Raw genomic sequence first — 17,201 nt, forward strand, 5'->3', positions numbered from 1 at the left:
ACCAGGTCTATTCCTGGTCCGTCTGTCAGCGTCAAACACGTGACGCCCATAAATCACACTGTACAGGACAATGACAGGTTCCTGGTTCCTGGTTCATGGAGGATGAGTACACAGTCAGGTTAAGTACTCAAAGTATTTGTTCTAAATACTGAAGGTTACACACTGGAGATGTCAGCTGCATGAGGCCATATGACCTTAACCATATGACCTTAAACCATATGACCTTAAACCATCCATCCATTTTCTACCGCTTGTTCCCTTTCGGGGTCGCGGGTGACTGGAGCCTATCCCATTGACTTCGGGCCTTAGGCGGGGTACACCCTGGACAGTGGCCAACTTGTCGCAGGGTAAGTGACCTTTAAGTGACCTTAAACCATATGACCTTAAACCATATGACCTTAAACCATATGACCTTAAACCATATGAACTTAAACCATATGACCTTAAATCATATGACCTTAAACCATATGAACTTAAATCATATGACCTTAAACCATATGAACTTAAACCATATGACCTTAAACCATATGAACTTAAACCATATTAACTTAAACCATATGACCTTAAACCATATGACCTTAAACCATATGACCTTAAACCATATGAACTTAAACCATATGACCTTAAATCATATGACCTTAAACCATATGAACTTAAACCATATGACCTTAAACCATATGAACTTAAACCATATGAACTTAAACCATATGAACTTAAACCATATGAACTTAAACCATATGACCTTAAACCATATTAACTTAAACCATATGACCTTAAACCATATGAACTTAAACTATATGAACTTAAACCATATGAACTTAAATCATATGACCTTAAACCATATGAACTTGAACCATATGAACTTAAACTATATGAACTTAAACCATATGAACTTAAACCATATGAACTTGAACCATATGAACTTGAACCATATGAACTTGAACCATATGAACTTAAACCATATGAACTTAAACCATATGACCTTAAACCATACGAACTTGAACCATATGAACTTAAACTATATGAACTTAAACCATATGAACTTAAACCATATGAACTTAAACCATATGAACTTAAACCATATGAACTTAAATCATATGACCTTAAACCATATGAACTTGAACCATATGAACTTAAACTATATGAACTTGAACCATATGAACTTGAACCATATGAACTTGAACCATATGAACTTAAACCATATGAACTTGAACCATATGAACTTGAACCATATGAACTTGAACCATATGAACTTAAACCATATGAACTTAAACCATATGAACTTGAACCATATGAACTTAAACCATATGAACTTAAACCATATGAACTTGAACCATATGAACTTAAACCATATGAACTTAAACCATATGAACTTAAACCATATGAACTTAAACCATATGAACTTAAATCATATGACCTTAAACCATATGACCTTAAACCATATGAACTTAAACCATATGACCTTAAACCATATGAACTTGAACCATGCAGTGTAAATTAATGCATTCAGCAATTAAGACTCATTTACTTAAGACTTGATGTAATAAAATGGACTTGGACTTGATTACTAACAGGAAATAAAGAAGAGAGCATATTTCGCCGGTGCTGGAGTCTGGTGGTCCCAAGAGTCTCTAAAAGCACAGTAGGAGGTAGAGCCTTCTGGTGGTCCCAAGAGTCTCTAAAAGCTCAGTAGGAGGTAGAGCCTTCTGGTGGTCCCAAGAGTCTCTAAAAGCATAGTAGGAGGTAGGGCCTTCTGGTGGTCCCAAGAGTCTCTAAAAGCATAGTAGGAGGTAGGGCCTTCTGGTGGTCCCAAGAGTCTCTAAAAGCACAGTAGGAGGTAGAGCCTTCTGGTGGTCCCAAGAGTCTCTAAAAGCACAGTAGGAGGTAGGGCCTTCTGGTGGTGCCAAGAGTCTCTAAAAGCACAGTAAGAGGTAGGGCCTTCTGGCGGTCCCAAGAGTCTCTAAAAGCATAGTAGGAGGTAGGGCCTTCTGGTGGTCCCAAGAGTCTCTAAAAGCACAGTAGGAGGTAGAGCCTTCTGGTGGTCCCAAGAGTCTCTAAAAGCACAGTAGGGGGTAGAGCCTTCTGGTGGTGCCAAGAGTCTCTAAAAGGACAGTAGGAGGTAGAGCCTTCTGGTGGTGCCAAGAGTCTCTAAAAGCACAGTAGGAGGTAGGGCCTTCTGGTGGTCCCAAGAGTCTCTAAAAGCACAGTAGGAGGTAGAGCCTTCTGGTGGGCCCAAGAGTCTCTAAAAGCACAGTAGTAGGTGGAGCCTTCTGGTGGTCCCAAGAGTCTCTAAAAGCACAGTAGGAGGAAGAGCCTTCTGGTGGTCCCAAGAGTCTCTAAAAGTACAGTAGGAGGTGGAGCCTTCTGGTGGTCCCAAGAGTCTCTAAAAGCACAGTAGGGGGTAGAGCCTTCTGGTGGTCCCAAGAGTCTCTAAAAGCACAGTAGGAGGTAGAGCTCCTGTGTTATGGAATCAGCTCTTGTCCATGTTAAAGAGGCCGACACAGTCTCTTCATTTAAGACCAGGCTTAAAACGTTCCTCTTTGAAATGACTTATGTTCAGGCCAGTGAGGAACAGAAATATAAAGCTACAGTTTAAGCTCCGCCGCCCTAGGAGCAACTCTGGGGGAAGTATGGCAGCTTGAGCACTATTACTCCAGTCTCTGGTTATAAAGAATCTGCTCTGGTGTAACTTTTACCCAGAACATAACTTCAAACCTGAAGGTCGGCGGTTCAAATCCCGCTCAGACCTGATCCAGAGTTTTTTCTAGTGAAATGATCAGTTTTGGTCTTTTAAATACAGGTCCTGGTTCGGGTCCTGGTTCAGGTCTTGTTCCTTGTTCCTTGTTGCTTTGACCTTTCAGACTCCGCCCTCTTCTTTTATCTCTCTTTTGTTCATGACGTAAGACAAAAGACAAGATGGTCAGGAAGACAAACTGAAAAGGTTGTGCAAGAATGAAGATGGTGAAACATGGAGACAGTCTTTAAAACAATGAAGTGTTGACACTTGAGACACAAAGGTTTGTCCTGCAAGAACTCGAGACGCTCCAAGAGCTCGAAACAGCTGCAGGAAGTAAACAAGCAGAACAACACCGTCACTGCAGTTACGCAGTACAAGCTCCACTCATCACCTTCCTCTCATTCATAAAGAGGGTTGAGCTAAGAGGGGATGGGCCACAGGGGGACCACCAGGTGCTACAGGGGGACCAGCAGGTGCCACGGGAGGGCCACCAGGTGCCACGGGGGGGCCACCAGGTGCCACGGGGGGGCCACCAGGTGCCACGGGGGACCACCAGGTGCCACGGGGGGACCACCAGGTGCCACGGGGGGCCACCAGGTGCCACGGGGGGGCCACCAGGTGCCACGGGGGGGCCACCAGGTGCCACAGGAGCACACTGTCATCGTGACCTTGGCACTGGCCCGAGGACGTTTGTGACAGTAAACGTGGGACAACAGCACGCGGCCCTTTAACATGCACCGTCCCAACATTACACCAAATAATAGCTGCCGTTACCATAGAAACCGCCACAGCAGCAACAAGAAACAACTTTCACTTTATATTTCACCCTGTAAAGTGAATCTGAGCAAAACAACACATTTGATCAGTCTGAATGATCCTAAAGGTCTGACACCTTTGGTCAGCTCCACTAATAATAATAATACACCAATAACAATACATCGTTTAATTTGTGTTTTTAATCTGACGATTCAAACTGAAAGTATCTTCAAACTGCTTATTCTCCCTTTGCACAAACGAGGCTACTCCATAGTACTACTAGCACTACTAGTACTACATAGTACTACTAGTACTACATAGTACTACATAGTGCTATCACAGCTGCTAAAGTTATACATGATATTGCTGTTGGACAATCATGAAGAATGAGCTTCTGTTTGTGTTGATCCAGTCGATCACTGGATTCTCTTGGATCGTACGAACTCCTCCAAGGGCGAGTTTGTAAAAGTATAAGATGTCAACATGTTCACACGGGAGGTTTCTGTCATCGCTACAGCTACGTCGTGACAAATATGACATGGGTGTTTTGGGCTTTTTACTGGCATGCCAAAATAGAATTTTGTGCAAAATTTGATACATTTTGGGAGAACAAAATTTTGTGGTCCCCATTCAAAAAGCAATTTCATTTTAAATTCTTGGCAGAATGTACGGCTTTGCCGCACAGAGACCATGACTCTTAGAATAAAAAAATGGATAAATTCTGATGGTCCAACCCTGAAGATGAGTCTCACCAAATTTCACGTTAATAGGGCTAAAGCCCTTGGAGGAGTTCATAAAAGTATAAAGTGTCAGTATGTTCACATTTCAGAGATCTGGCGATTTCCCCATTGGAATAACATGGGAGGTTTCTATCATCGCTACGGAAAAGCCATAACAAATATGACATGGGTCTCATTGACTTTTTTGATCGGGATGCCAAAATTGAATTTTGTGCCAAATTTCGTAAAATTTCGCAAAACTAAACATTTTACCCGCCATATAAAATTAAATTTCACTCTGTAGGGGGCGCTGTCACGCAAAATTAATTTATTTCACTTGAAGTAGGTTTAGGGCAAAGAGTTTAACAACTGATTCTAATTTGATGCAATTCGGATTTATCTACGCAAACGGTAGCAAATTTAAAATTTGGGAAATTTTTGAAATTCTAGCTACAGTTGACAGATATCAAAGTAATTTAATAACTTGTGATGTCCCACTCCTCAGCACCATTTTCACCAAATTTCAGCTTTTTAGGGCCAATGCCCTGAGAGGAGTTTGTAAAAGTACGACCTTTGGAAAAACTCCCGAGTCATGCTTGGCCATGTTTGAACCAATATGGCCGACATTTGGTTGGGCGGACGGCGTTGCCGTAAAAATATGTTTTACTTCTCTTGTCACCATCTACCTCTGCGCCAAATTTCATGATTCTACGATCAGATTTTTTTTTGTCATTTCCTATCTTTCAATCCATTTTTGGTACATTTGGGGGCGCTGACGCGCCAATTTAAAACATTTTTGGAAAAGGAGACAACCAGAATGTAGAGAGGCACGATTTTTAGAGGTGCACATTTTTTAACCTTTTCGTCAATGTTCACTGGGTGAAAAATAGGGGGGTTGGTCCCGAGAAGAAGAAAAAAGAATGAATATTATTCCGATGCGAACAATGTTTCCCATTTTTCAAATATCATAAACTATACATTTTCAGAAAGCTCTCGCGCTTTCCTACCTCATGGCTTTACTTAATTTTGAGTGGGCTCCGCCCACTTAGTGTTTTTGGCCCTCTATACAGTAATAATGTTTATTTTTTGCATTACATGCTTATATGCACGGAACATGCAAGAGATGGGGAACGTATTCATGAGCTACTTGGGGGTGTCATGGGGATGACGACCGCCTCGTGGTTACTACATGCGCACGGCCTGACAGAACTAATAGGCCTCTCAGCAGCTTGTGGCGCTCGGGCCTAATAATAATGCTTATCCACTGAAATAAGGAGAAACAAAACACGGTTACAATTTTATTCAAATGTTTATTTATTTTTGTCAAGAAGAATTTGCAAAAACATCTTTAACTTTATTTTATTATATCTGTCTCAAAAACACCAACATTTGTTGACACTTGAGTTAATTTGCGACGGAGTAGACATTAAGCTTTGTCCCAGTTTTTGGTTCACGTGGACGATAGGCCAGGTTGTAAACTGGGCGTGGTTAAAGATGGACAGCTCCAGTGGCGATGCGTTCACGGACGCCGCGTCGACATCAGCATTACTGTCGACACACGGTTGTGGTCAGCTCTTCGGTCATGGCGGTCAGACTCTCACACTTCTGTCTGAGGTTCGAGCCGCACTCTTGTGCAGACGGCCATCGCTCCACCCACGTGTTCTTCCCCAGCAGGTACACGGCCCTACCACCAGGGGGAGGCAAAGGTCAACACAAACACAGGAACATACGCTCAAACCTACCACCAGGGGGAGGCAAAGGTCAACACTCAAAGCTACCACCAGGGGGAAGCAAAGGTCAACACAAACACAGGAACATATGCTCAAAGCTACCACCAGGGGAAAGCAAAGGTCAAGACTCAAACCTACCACCAGGGGGAAGCAAAGGTCAACACAAACACAGGAACACACTGGCCATGTACAACCACAAAAACATCATCTGTTAAAACATGTCAATGAGTTTAACGTCTCGCACAGGGATGTTGTTGTATTCCAGACAAAGACATTGGATGTGAGGATGTTGTTGCGGGTTTTACCTGTTGGTGGCGCTGTCGGTGTTCCACAGGTCGTGCCTAGAGCCTATGATGAGGTACTCCTGGTCTGGGATCAGCTGGAGTTCGTCTCTGCAGGACCCGTGAGACATGAAGGTCCTGATCTGTCCAGCTAACAGTCCGGACTCAGCGCCTGGACGGGACACAGGGTCAGTTTATGCGCCGCGCTCAGGCCCACGGAGAGAGGTGTTCAAAAGAGACTCGCACCCAGTTTGATGAGCTGTGTGATCTGCAGCTCGTACTTGTCGTAGTAACTCCGCGTCACGCTCAGCACCTTCACTTTGAACACTGCAACAACAACAGTCGTTTGAGTCACTGCAAAGAGCTTCACGCTCTCGTCTGCATTTGACCCATTCTTCAAACCTGCTACAGTCAAGAGCAGAGGACCCGACGGTGTGAGGGAGCGCCATTGTTACGAGATTAAACAGAATTTGGATCTGGTGCTCGAGTAATCCTGTATCATATTTCAAAGCTCAGAAAAGTTCAGTTTTCAAAGTACTTCAAACTGCTCTTTAAGGCTCATTTCTGCTCCGTGTTCGTACGTAAACAGCTCTGTGCGGGCGCTGTCAGCTTCATTTATATTTCTGACCCTTTCTAATGTCTGTGTTCTGGTAAATGACCACCAGAGGGCGCGCCAAATCAGTTAGAGAATCGACCAAAACAGAAGAAAAAGGGCAACAAGAAAAACAAACACGGCGACGCCCACGGCAGTTTTTAGATCACATTTGTAGGAAAAGTTCCAAAAGTGACTAGAACAAGTAGCTTTTTAAAGAGTTGAGTTTCCACTGTCGTCCTGTGTTCACTACTGCCCCCAGTGGTCAGCAAATGTACAGCATGTGGACCAAATGACAGACAAACCAACGCAGAGGTCTTGAACGTCGAGCATAAATGAGCCTTTGCACTGAAATGACACTACGAAGAGGCAGCTCCAAATATTAAGTACTTTGAGATATTCATTGAATTTTACAATGAAGAAAATGTAAAACAATGACCTCCGCATGTTACAGTGAGTATTATAGTGAGTATTATAGTTACAGTGAGTATTATAGTGAGTATTATAGTTACCGTGAGTATTATAGTGAGTATTATAGTGAGTATTATAGTTACAGTGAGTATTATAGTGAGTATTATAGTGAGTATTATAGTTACAGTGAGTATTATAGTGAGTATTATAGTTACAGTGAGTATTATAGTTACAGTGAGTATTATAGTGAGTATTATAGTTACAGTGAGTATTATAGTGAATATTATAGTTACAGTGAGTATTATAGTTACAGTGAGTATTATAGTGAGTATTATAGTGAGTATTATAGTGAGTATTATAGTGAGTATTATAGTTATAGTGAGTATTATAGTGAGTATTATAGTGAGTATTATAGTTACAGTGAGTATTATAGTGAGTATTATAGTGAGTATTATAGTTACAGTGAGTATTATAGTGAGTATTATAGTGAGTATTACAGTGAGTATTATAGTGAGTATTACAGTGAGAATTATAGTTATAGTGAGTATTATAGTGAGTATTATAGTGAGTATTATAGTTACAGTGAGTATTATAGTGAGTATTATAGTGAGTATTACAGTGAGTATTATAGTGAGTATTATAGTGAGTATTATAGTGAGTATTATAGTTACAGTGAGTATTATAGTGAGTATTATAGTTACAGTGAGTATTATAGTGAGTATTATAGTGAGTATTACAGTGAGTATTATAGTGAGTATTATAGTGAGTATTATAGTGAGTATTATAGTTACAGTGAGTATTATAGTGAGTATTATAGTTACAGTGAGTATTATAGTGAGTATTATATTGAGTATTATAGTTACAGTGAGTATTATAGTGAGTATTATAGTTACAGTGAGTATTATAGTTACAGTGAGTATTATAGTGAGTATTATAGTTACAGTGAGTATTATATTTACAGTGAGTATTATAGTGAGTATTATAGTTTCAGTGAGTATTATAGTGAGTATTATAGTGAGTATTATAGTGAGTATTATGGTTATAGTGAGTATTATAGTGAGTATTATAGTGAGTATTATAGTTACAGTGAGTATTATAGTGAGTATTATAGTTACAGTGAGTATTATAGTGAGTATTATAGTGAGTATTACAGTGAGTATTATAGTGAGTATTATAGTGAGTATTATAGTTATAGTGAGTATTATAGTGAGTATTATAGTTACAGTGAGTATTATAGTGAGTATTATAGTGAGTATTACAGTGAGTATTATAGTTACAGTGAGTATTATAGTGAGTATTATAGTTACAGTGAGTATTATAGTGAGTATTATAGTTACAGTGAGTATTATAGTGAGTATTATAGTTACAGTGAGTATTATAGTGAGTATTATAGTGAGTATTACAGTGAGTATTATAGTCACAGTGAGTATTATAGTGAGTATTATAGTTACAGTGAGTATTATAGTGAGTATTATAGTGAGTATTACAGTGAGTATTATAGTGAGTATTATAGTTACAGTGAGTATTATAGTGAGTATTATAGTTACAGTGAGTATTATAGTGAGTATTATAGTGAGTATTATAGTGAGTATTATAGTGAGTATTATAGTTACAGTGAGTATTATAGTGAGTATTATAGTTACCGTGAGTATTATAGTGAGTATTATAGTTTCAGTGAGTATTATAGTGAGTATTATAGTGAGTATTATAGTGAGTATTATGGTTATAGTGAGTATTATAGTGAGTATTATAGTGAGTATTATAGTTACAGTGAGTATTATAGTGAGTATTATAGTGAGTATTACAGTGAGTATTATAGTGAGTATTATAGTGAGTATTATAGTTATAGTGAGTATTATAGTGAGTATTATAGTGAGTATTATAGTTACAGTGAGTATTATAGTGAGTATTATAGTGAGTATTACAGTGAGTATTATAGTGAGTATTATAGTTACAGTGAGTATTATAGTGAGTATTATAGTTACAGTGAGTATTATAGTGAGTATTATAGTGAGTATTATAGTTACAGTGAGTATTATAGTGAGTATTATAGTTACAGTGAGTATTATAGTGAGTATTATAGTTACAGTGAGTATTATAGTGAGTATTATAGTGAGTATTACAGTGAGTATTATAGTCACAGTGAGTATTATAGTGAGTATTATAGTTACAGTGAGTATTATAGTGAGTATTATAGTGAGTATTATAGTGAGTATTATAGTGAGTATTACAGTGAGTATTATAGTTACAGTGAGTATTATAGTGAGTATTATAGTTACAGTGAGTATTATAGTGAGTATTATAGTGAGTATTACAGTGAGTATTATAGTGAGTATTATAGTTACAGTGAGTATTATAGTGAGTATTATAGTTACAGTGAGTATTATAGTGAGTATTATAGTGAATATTATAGTGAGTATTATAGTTACAGTGAGTATTATAGTGAGTATTATAGTTACCGTGAGTATTATAGTGAGTATTATAGTTACAGTGAGTATTATAGTGAGTATTATAGTGAGTATTATAGTTACAGTGAGTATTATAGTGAGTATTATAGTTACAGTGAGTATTATAGTGAGTATTATAGTGAGTATTACAGTGAGTATTATAGTGAGTATTATAGTTACAGTGAGTATTATAGTTACAATGAGTATTATAGTTATAGTGAGTATTATAGTGAGTATTATAGTTACCGTGAGTATTATAGTGAGTATTATAGTTACAGTGAGTATTATAGTGAGTATTATAGTGAGTATTATAGTTACAGTGAGTATTATAGTGAGTATTATAGTTACAGTGAGTATTATAGTGAGTATTATAGTGAGTATTATAGTGAGTATTATAGTTACAGTGAGTATTATAGTGAGTATTATAGTTACCGTGAGTATTATAGTGAGTATTATAGTTACAGTGAGTATTATAGTGAGTATTATAGTGAGTATTATAGTTACAGTGAGTATTATAGTGAGTATTATAGTTACAGTGAGTATTATAGTGAGTATTATAGTGAGTATTATAGTGAGTATTATAGTGAGTATTATAGTTACAGTGAGTATTATAGTGAGTATTATAGTTACCGTGAGTATTATAGTGAGTATTATAGTTTCAGTGAGTATTATAGTGAGTATTATAGTGAGTATTATAGTGAGTATTATGGTTATAGTGAGTATTATAGTGAGTATTATAGTGAGTATTATAGTTACAGTGAGTATTATAGTGAGTATTATAGTGAGTATTACAGTGAGTATTATAGTGAGTATTATAGTGAGTATTATAGTTATAGTGAGTATTATAGTGAGTATTATAGTGAGTATTATAGTTACAGTGAGTATTATAGTGAGTATTATAGTGAGTATTACAGTGAGTATTATAGTGAGTATTATAGTTACAGTGAGTATTATAGTGAGTATTATAGTTACAGTGAGTATTATAGTGAGTATTATAGTGAGTATTATAGTTACAGTGAGTATTATAGTGAGTATTATAGTTACAGTGAGTATTATAGTGAGTATTATAGTTACAGTGAGTATTATAGTGAGTATTATAGTGAGTATTACAGTGAGTATTATAGTCACAGTGAGTATTATAGTGAGTATTATAGTTACAGTGAGTATTATAGTGAGTATTATAGTGAGTATTATAGTGAGTATTATAGTGAGTATTACAGTGAGTATTATAGTTACAGTGAGTATTATAGTGAGTATTATAGTTACAGTGAGTATTATAGTGAGTATTATAGTGAGTATTACAGTGAGTATTATAGTGAGTATTATAGTTACAGTGAGTATTATAGTGAGTATTATAGTTACAGTGAGTATTATAGTGAGTATTATAGTGAATATTATAGTGAGTATTATAGTTACAGTGAGTATTATAGTGAGTATTATAGTTACCGTGAGTATTATAGTGAGTATTATAGTTACAGTGAGTATTATAGTGAGTATTATAGTGAGTATTATAGTTACAGTGAGTATTATAGTGAGTATTATAGTTACAGTGAGTATTATAGTGAGTATTATAGTGAGTATTACAGTGAGTATTATAGTGAGTATTATAGTTACAGTGAGTATTATAGTTACAATGAGTATTATAGTTTTAGTGAGTATTATAGTTACAGTGAGTATTATAGTGAGTATTATAGTTACAGTGAGTATTATAGTTACAATGAGTATTATAGTTATAGTGAGTATTATAGTTACAGTGAGTATTATAGTGAGTATTATAGTTACAGTGAGTATTATAGTGAGTATTATAGTTACAGTGAGTATTATAGTGAGTATCATAGTTACAGTGAGTATTATAGTGAGTATTATAGTTACAGTGAGTATTACAGTGAGTATTATAGTTACAGTGAGTATTATAGTGAGTATTATAGTTACAGTGAGTATTATATTGAGTATTATAGTGAGTATTATAATTACAGTGAGTATTATAGTTATAGTGAGTATTATAGTGAGTATTATAGTTACAGTGAGTATTATAGTGAGTATTATAGTGAGTATTACAGTGAGTATTATAGTGAGTATTATAGTTACAGTGAGTATTATAGTGAGTATTATAGTTACAGTGAGTATTATAGTGAGTATTATAGTGAGTATTACAGTGAGTATTATAGTGAGTATTATAGTTACAGTGAGTATTATAGTGAGTATTATAGTTACAGTGAGTATTATAGTGAGTATTATAGTGAGTATTACAGTGAGTATTATAGTCACAGTGAGTATTATAGTGAGTATTATAGTGAGTATTACAGTGAGTATTATAGTGAGTATTATAGTTACAGTGAGTATTATAGTGAGTATTATAGTTACAGTGAGTATTATAGTGAGTATTATAGTGAGTATTATAGTGAGTATTATAGTTACAGTGAGTATTATAGTGAGTATTATAGTTACCGTGAGTATTATAGTGAGTATTATAGTTTCAGTGAGTATTATAGTGAGTATTATAGTGAGTATTATAGTTACAGTGAGTATTATAGTGAATATTATAGTTACAGTGAGTATTATAGTTACAGTGAGTATTATAGTGAGTATTATAGTGAGTATTATAGTGAGTATTATAGTGAGTATTATAGTTATAGTGAGTATTATAGTGAGTATTATAGTGAGTATTATAGTTACAGTGAGTATTATAGTGAGTATTATAGTGAGTATTATAGTTACAGTGAGTATTATAGTGAGTATTATAGTGAGTATTATAGTGAGTATTACAGTGAGAATTATAGTTATAGTGAGTATTATAGTGAGTATTATAGTGAGTATTATAGTGAGTATTATAGTTACAGTGAGTATTATAGTGAGTATTATAGTGAGTCTCATAGTTACAGTGAGTATTATAGTGAGTATTATAGTGAGTATTACAGTGAGTATTATAGTGAGTATTATAGTGAGTATTATAGTGAGTATTATAGTTACAGTGAGTATTATAGTGAGTATTATAGTTACAGTGAGTATTATAGTGAGTATTATAGTTACAGTGAGTATTATAGTGAGTATTATAGTTACAGTGAGTATAATAGTGAGTATTATAGTTACCGTGAGTATTATAGTGAGTATTATATTGAGTATTATAGTTACAGTGAGTATTATAGTGAGTATTATAGTTACAGTGAGTATTATAGTTACAGTGAGTATTATAGTGAGTATTATAGTTACAGTGAGTATTATAGTGAATATTATAGTTACAGTGAGTATTATAGTGAGTATTATAGTTTCAGTGAGTATTATAGTGAGTATTATAGTGAGTATTATAGTGAGTATTATGGTTATAGTGAGTATTATAGTGAGTATTATAGTTTCAGTGAGTATTATAGTGAGTATTATAGTGAGTATTATAGTGAGTATTATGGTTATAGTGAGTATTATATTTACAGTGAGTATTATAGTGAGTATTATAGTTTCAGTGAGTATTATAGTGAGTATTATAGTGAGTATTATAGTGAGTATTATGGTTATAGTGAGTATTATAGTGAGTATTATAGTGAGTATTATAGTTACAGTGAGTATTATAGTGAGTATTATAGTTACAGTGAGTATTATAGTGAGTATTATAGTGAGTATTACAGTGAGTATTATAGTGAGTATTATAGTGAGTATTATAGTTATAGTGAGTATTATAGTGAGTATTATAGTTACAGTGAGTATTATAGTGAGTATTATAGTGAGTATTACAGTGAGTATTATAGTTACAGTGAGTATTATAGTGAGTATTATAGTTACAGTGAGTATTATAGTGAGTATTATAGTTACAGTGAGTATTATAGTGAGTATTATAGTGAGTATTACAGTGAGTATTATAGTCACAGTGAGTATTATAGTGAGTATTATAGTTACAGTGAGTATTATAGTGAGTATTATAGTGAGTATTACAGTGAGTATTATAGTGAGTATTATAGTTACAGTGAGTATTATAGTGAGTATTATAGTTACAGTGAGTATTATAGTGAGTATTATAGTGAGTATTATAGTGAGTATTATAGTTACAGTGAGTATTATAGTGAGTATTATAGTTACCGTGAGTATTATAGTGAGTATTATAGTTTCAGTGAGTATTATAGTGAGTATTATAGTGAGTATTATAGTGAGTATTATAGTGAGTATTATGGTTATAGTGAGTATTATAGTGAGTATTATAGTGAGTATTATAGTGAGTATTATAGTTACAGCGAGTATTATAGTGAGTATTATAGTGAGTATTACAGTGAGTATTATAGTGAGTATTATAGTGAGTATTATAGTTATAGTGAGTATTATAGTGAGTATTATAGTGAGTATTATAGTTACAGTGAGTATTATAGTGAGTATTATAGTGAGTATTACAGTGAGTATTATAGTGAGTATTATAGTTACAGTGAGTATTATAGTGAGTATTATAGTTACAGTGAGTATTATAGTGAGTATTATAGTGAGTATTATAGTTACAGTGAGTATTATAGTGAGTATTATAGTTACAGTGAGTATTATAGTGAGTATTATAGTTACAGTGAGTATTATAGTGAGTATTATAGTGAGTATTACAGTGAATATTATAGTCACAGTGAGTATTATAGTGAGTATTATAGTTACAGTGAGTATTATAGTGAGTATTATAGTGAGTATTATAGTTATAGTGAGTATTATAGTGAGTATTATAGTGAGTATTATAGTTACAGTGAGTATTATAGTGAGTATTACAGTGAGTATTATAGTGAGTATTATAGTTACAGTGAGTATTATAGTGAGTATTATAGTTACAGTGAGTATTATAGTGAGTATTATAGTGAGTATTATAGTTACAGTGAGTATTATAGTGAGTATTATAGTTACAGTGAGTATTATAGTGAGTATTATAGTTACAGTGAGTATTATAGTGAGTATTATAGTGAGTATTACAGTGAGTATTATAGTCACAGTGAGTATTATAGTGAGTATTATAGTTACAGTTAGTATTATAGTGAGTATTATAGTGAGTATTATAGTGAGTATTATAGTGAGTATTACAGTGAGTATTATAGTTACAGTGAGTATTATAGTGAGTATTATAGTTACAGTGAGTATTATAGTGAGTATTATAGCGAGTATTACAGTGAGTATTATAGTGAGTATTATAGTTACAGTGAGTATTATAGTGAGTATTATAGTTACAGTGAGTATTATAGTGAGTATTATAGTGAGTATTATAGTGAGTATTATAGTTACAGTGAGTATTATAGTGAGTATTATAGTGAGTATTATAGTGAGTATTATGGTTATAGTGAGTATTATAGTGAGTATTATAGTGAGTATTATAGTTACAGTGAGTATTATAGTGAGTATTATAGTTACAGTGAGTATTATAGTGAGTATTATAGTGAGTATTACAGTGAGTATTATAGTGAGTATTATAGTGAGTATTATAGTTATAGTGAGTATTATAGTGAGTATTATAGTTACAGTGAGTATTATAGTGAGTATTATAGTGAGTATTACAGTGAGTATTATAGTTACAGTGAGTATTATAGTGAGTATTATAGTTACAGTGAGTATTATAGTGAGTATTATAGTTACAGTGAGTATTATAGTGAGTATTATATTGAGTATTACAGTGAGTATTATAGTCACAGTGAGTATTATAGTGAGTATTATAGTTACAGTGAGTATTATAGTGAGTATTATAGTGAGTATTACAGTGAGTATTATAGTGAGTATTATAGTTACAGTGAGTATTATATTGAGTATTATAGGTACAGTGAGTATTATAGTGAGTATTATAGTGAGTATTATAGTGAGTATTATAGTTACAGTGAGTATTATAGTGAGTATTATAGTTACCGTGAGTATTATAGTGAGTATTATAGTTTCAGTGAGTATTATAGTGAGTATTATAGTGAGTATTATAGTGAGTATTATGGTTATAGTGAGTATTATAGTGAGTATTATAGTGAGTATTATAGTGAGTATTATAGTGAGTATTATAGTTACAGTGAGTATTATAGTGAGTATTATAGTGAGTATTACAGTGAGTATTATAGTGAGTATTATAGTGAGTATTATAGTTATAGTGAGTATTATAGTGAGTATTATAGTGAGTATTATAGTTACAGTGAGTATTATAGTGAGTATTATAGTGAGTATTACAGTGAGTATTATAGTGAGTATTATAGTTACAGTGAGTATTATAGTGAGTATTATAGTTACAGTGAGTATTATAGTGAGTATTATAGTGAGTATTATAGTTACAGTGAGTATTATAGTGAGTATTATAGTTACAGTGAGTATTATAGTGAGTATTATAGTTACAGTGAGTATTATAGTGAGTATTATAGTGAGTATTACAGTGAATATTATAGTCACAGTGAGTATTATAGTGAGTATTATAGTTACAGTGAGTATTATAGTGAGTATTATAGTGAGTATTATAGTTATAGTGAGTATTATAGTGAGTATTATAGTGAGTATTATAGTTACAGTGAGTATTATAGTGAGTATTACAGTGAGTATTATAGTGAGTATTATAGTTACAGTGAGTATTATAGTGAGTATTATAGTTACAGTGAGTATTATAGTGAGTATTATAGTGAGTATTATAGTTACAGTGAGTATTATAGTGAGTATTATAGTTACAGTGAGTATTATAGTGAGTATTATAGTTACAGTGAGTATTATAGTGAGTATTATAGTGAGTATTACAGTGAGTATTATAGTCACAGTGAGTATTATAGTGAGTATTATAGTTACAGTTAGTATTATAGTGAGTATTATAGTGAGTATTATAGTGAGTATTATAGTGAGTATTACAGTGAGTATTATAGTTACAGTGAGTATTATAGTGAGTATTATAGTTACAGTGAGTATTATAGTGAGTATTATAGTGAGTATTACAGTGAGTATTATAGTGAGTATTATAGTTACAGTGAGTATTATAGTGAGTATTATAGTTACAGTGAGTATTATAGTGAGTATTATAGTGAGTATTATAGTGAGTATTATAGTTACAGTGAGTATTATAGTGAGTATTATAGTTACCGTGAGTATTATAGTGAGTATTATAGTTACAGTGAGTATTATAGTGAGTATTATAGTGAGTATTATAGTTACAGTGAGTATTATAGTGAGTATTATAGTTACAGTGAGTATTATAGTGAGTATTATAGTGAGTATTATAGTTACAATGAGTATTATAGTTACAGTGAGTATTATAGTGAGTATTATAGTTACAGTGAGTATTAAAGTTACAATGAGTATTATAGTTATAGTGAGTATTATAGTTACAGTGAGTATTATAGTGAGTATTATAGTTACCGTGAGTATTATAGTGAGTATTATAGTTTCAGTGAGTATTATAGTGAGTATTATAGTGAGTATTATAGTGAGTATTATGGTTATAGTGAGTATTATAGTGAGTATTATAGTGAGTATTATAGTTACAGTGAGTATTATAGTGAGTATTATAGTGAGTATTACAGTGAGTATTATAGTGAGTATTATAGTGAGTATTATAGTTATAGTGAGTATT

At 33.6% G+C, this 17,201-nt stretch overlaps 1 protein-coding gene across 1 annotated transcript in view; it reads right to left on the reverse strand.

Moving 5' to 3' along the window:
- Window positions 1-5,699: 5,699 nt before the first annotated feature.
- The window catches only part of LOC140378045 (complement C3-like), a 165,377-nt gene continuing 153,875 nt past the window's right edge, over window positions 5,700-17,201 (reverse strand). The window contains exons 40-42 of the mRNA XM_072463676.1: window positions 6,470-6,550; window positions 6,248-6,395; window positions 5,700-5,896 (exon numbers count right to left, since the gene is read on the reverse strand). Of these exons, the coding sequence (XP_072319777.1) occupies window positions 5,758-5,896; window positions 6,248-6,395; window positions 6,470-6,550 (368 nt within the window). The 3' untranslated portion in view covers window positions 5,700-5,757. The remainder of the gene's footprint in view (window positions 5,897-6,247; window positions 6,396-6,469; window positions 6,551-17,201) is intronic.

The sequence above is a fragment of the Eucyclogobius newberryi genome, unplaced genomic scaffold (assembly GCF_026437365.1).
Source record: "Eucyclogobius newberryi isolate DKJ021-1_F unplaced genomic scaffold, fEucNew1.0.hap1 SCAF_4, whole genome shotgun sequence".
NCBI classification, from domain to species: domain Eukaryota; kingdom Metazoa; phylum Chordata; class Actinopteri; order Gobiiformes; family Gobiidae; genus Eucyclogobius; species Eucyclogobius newberryi.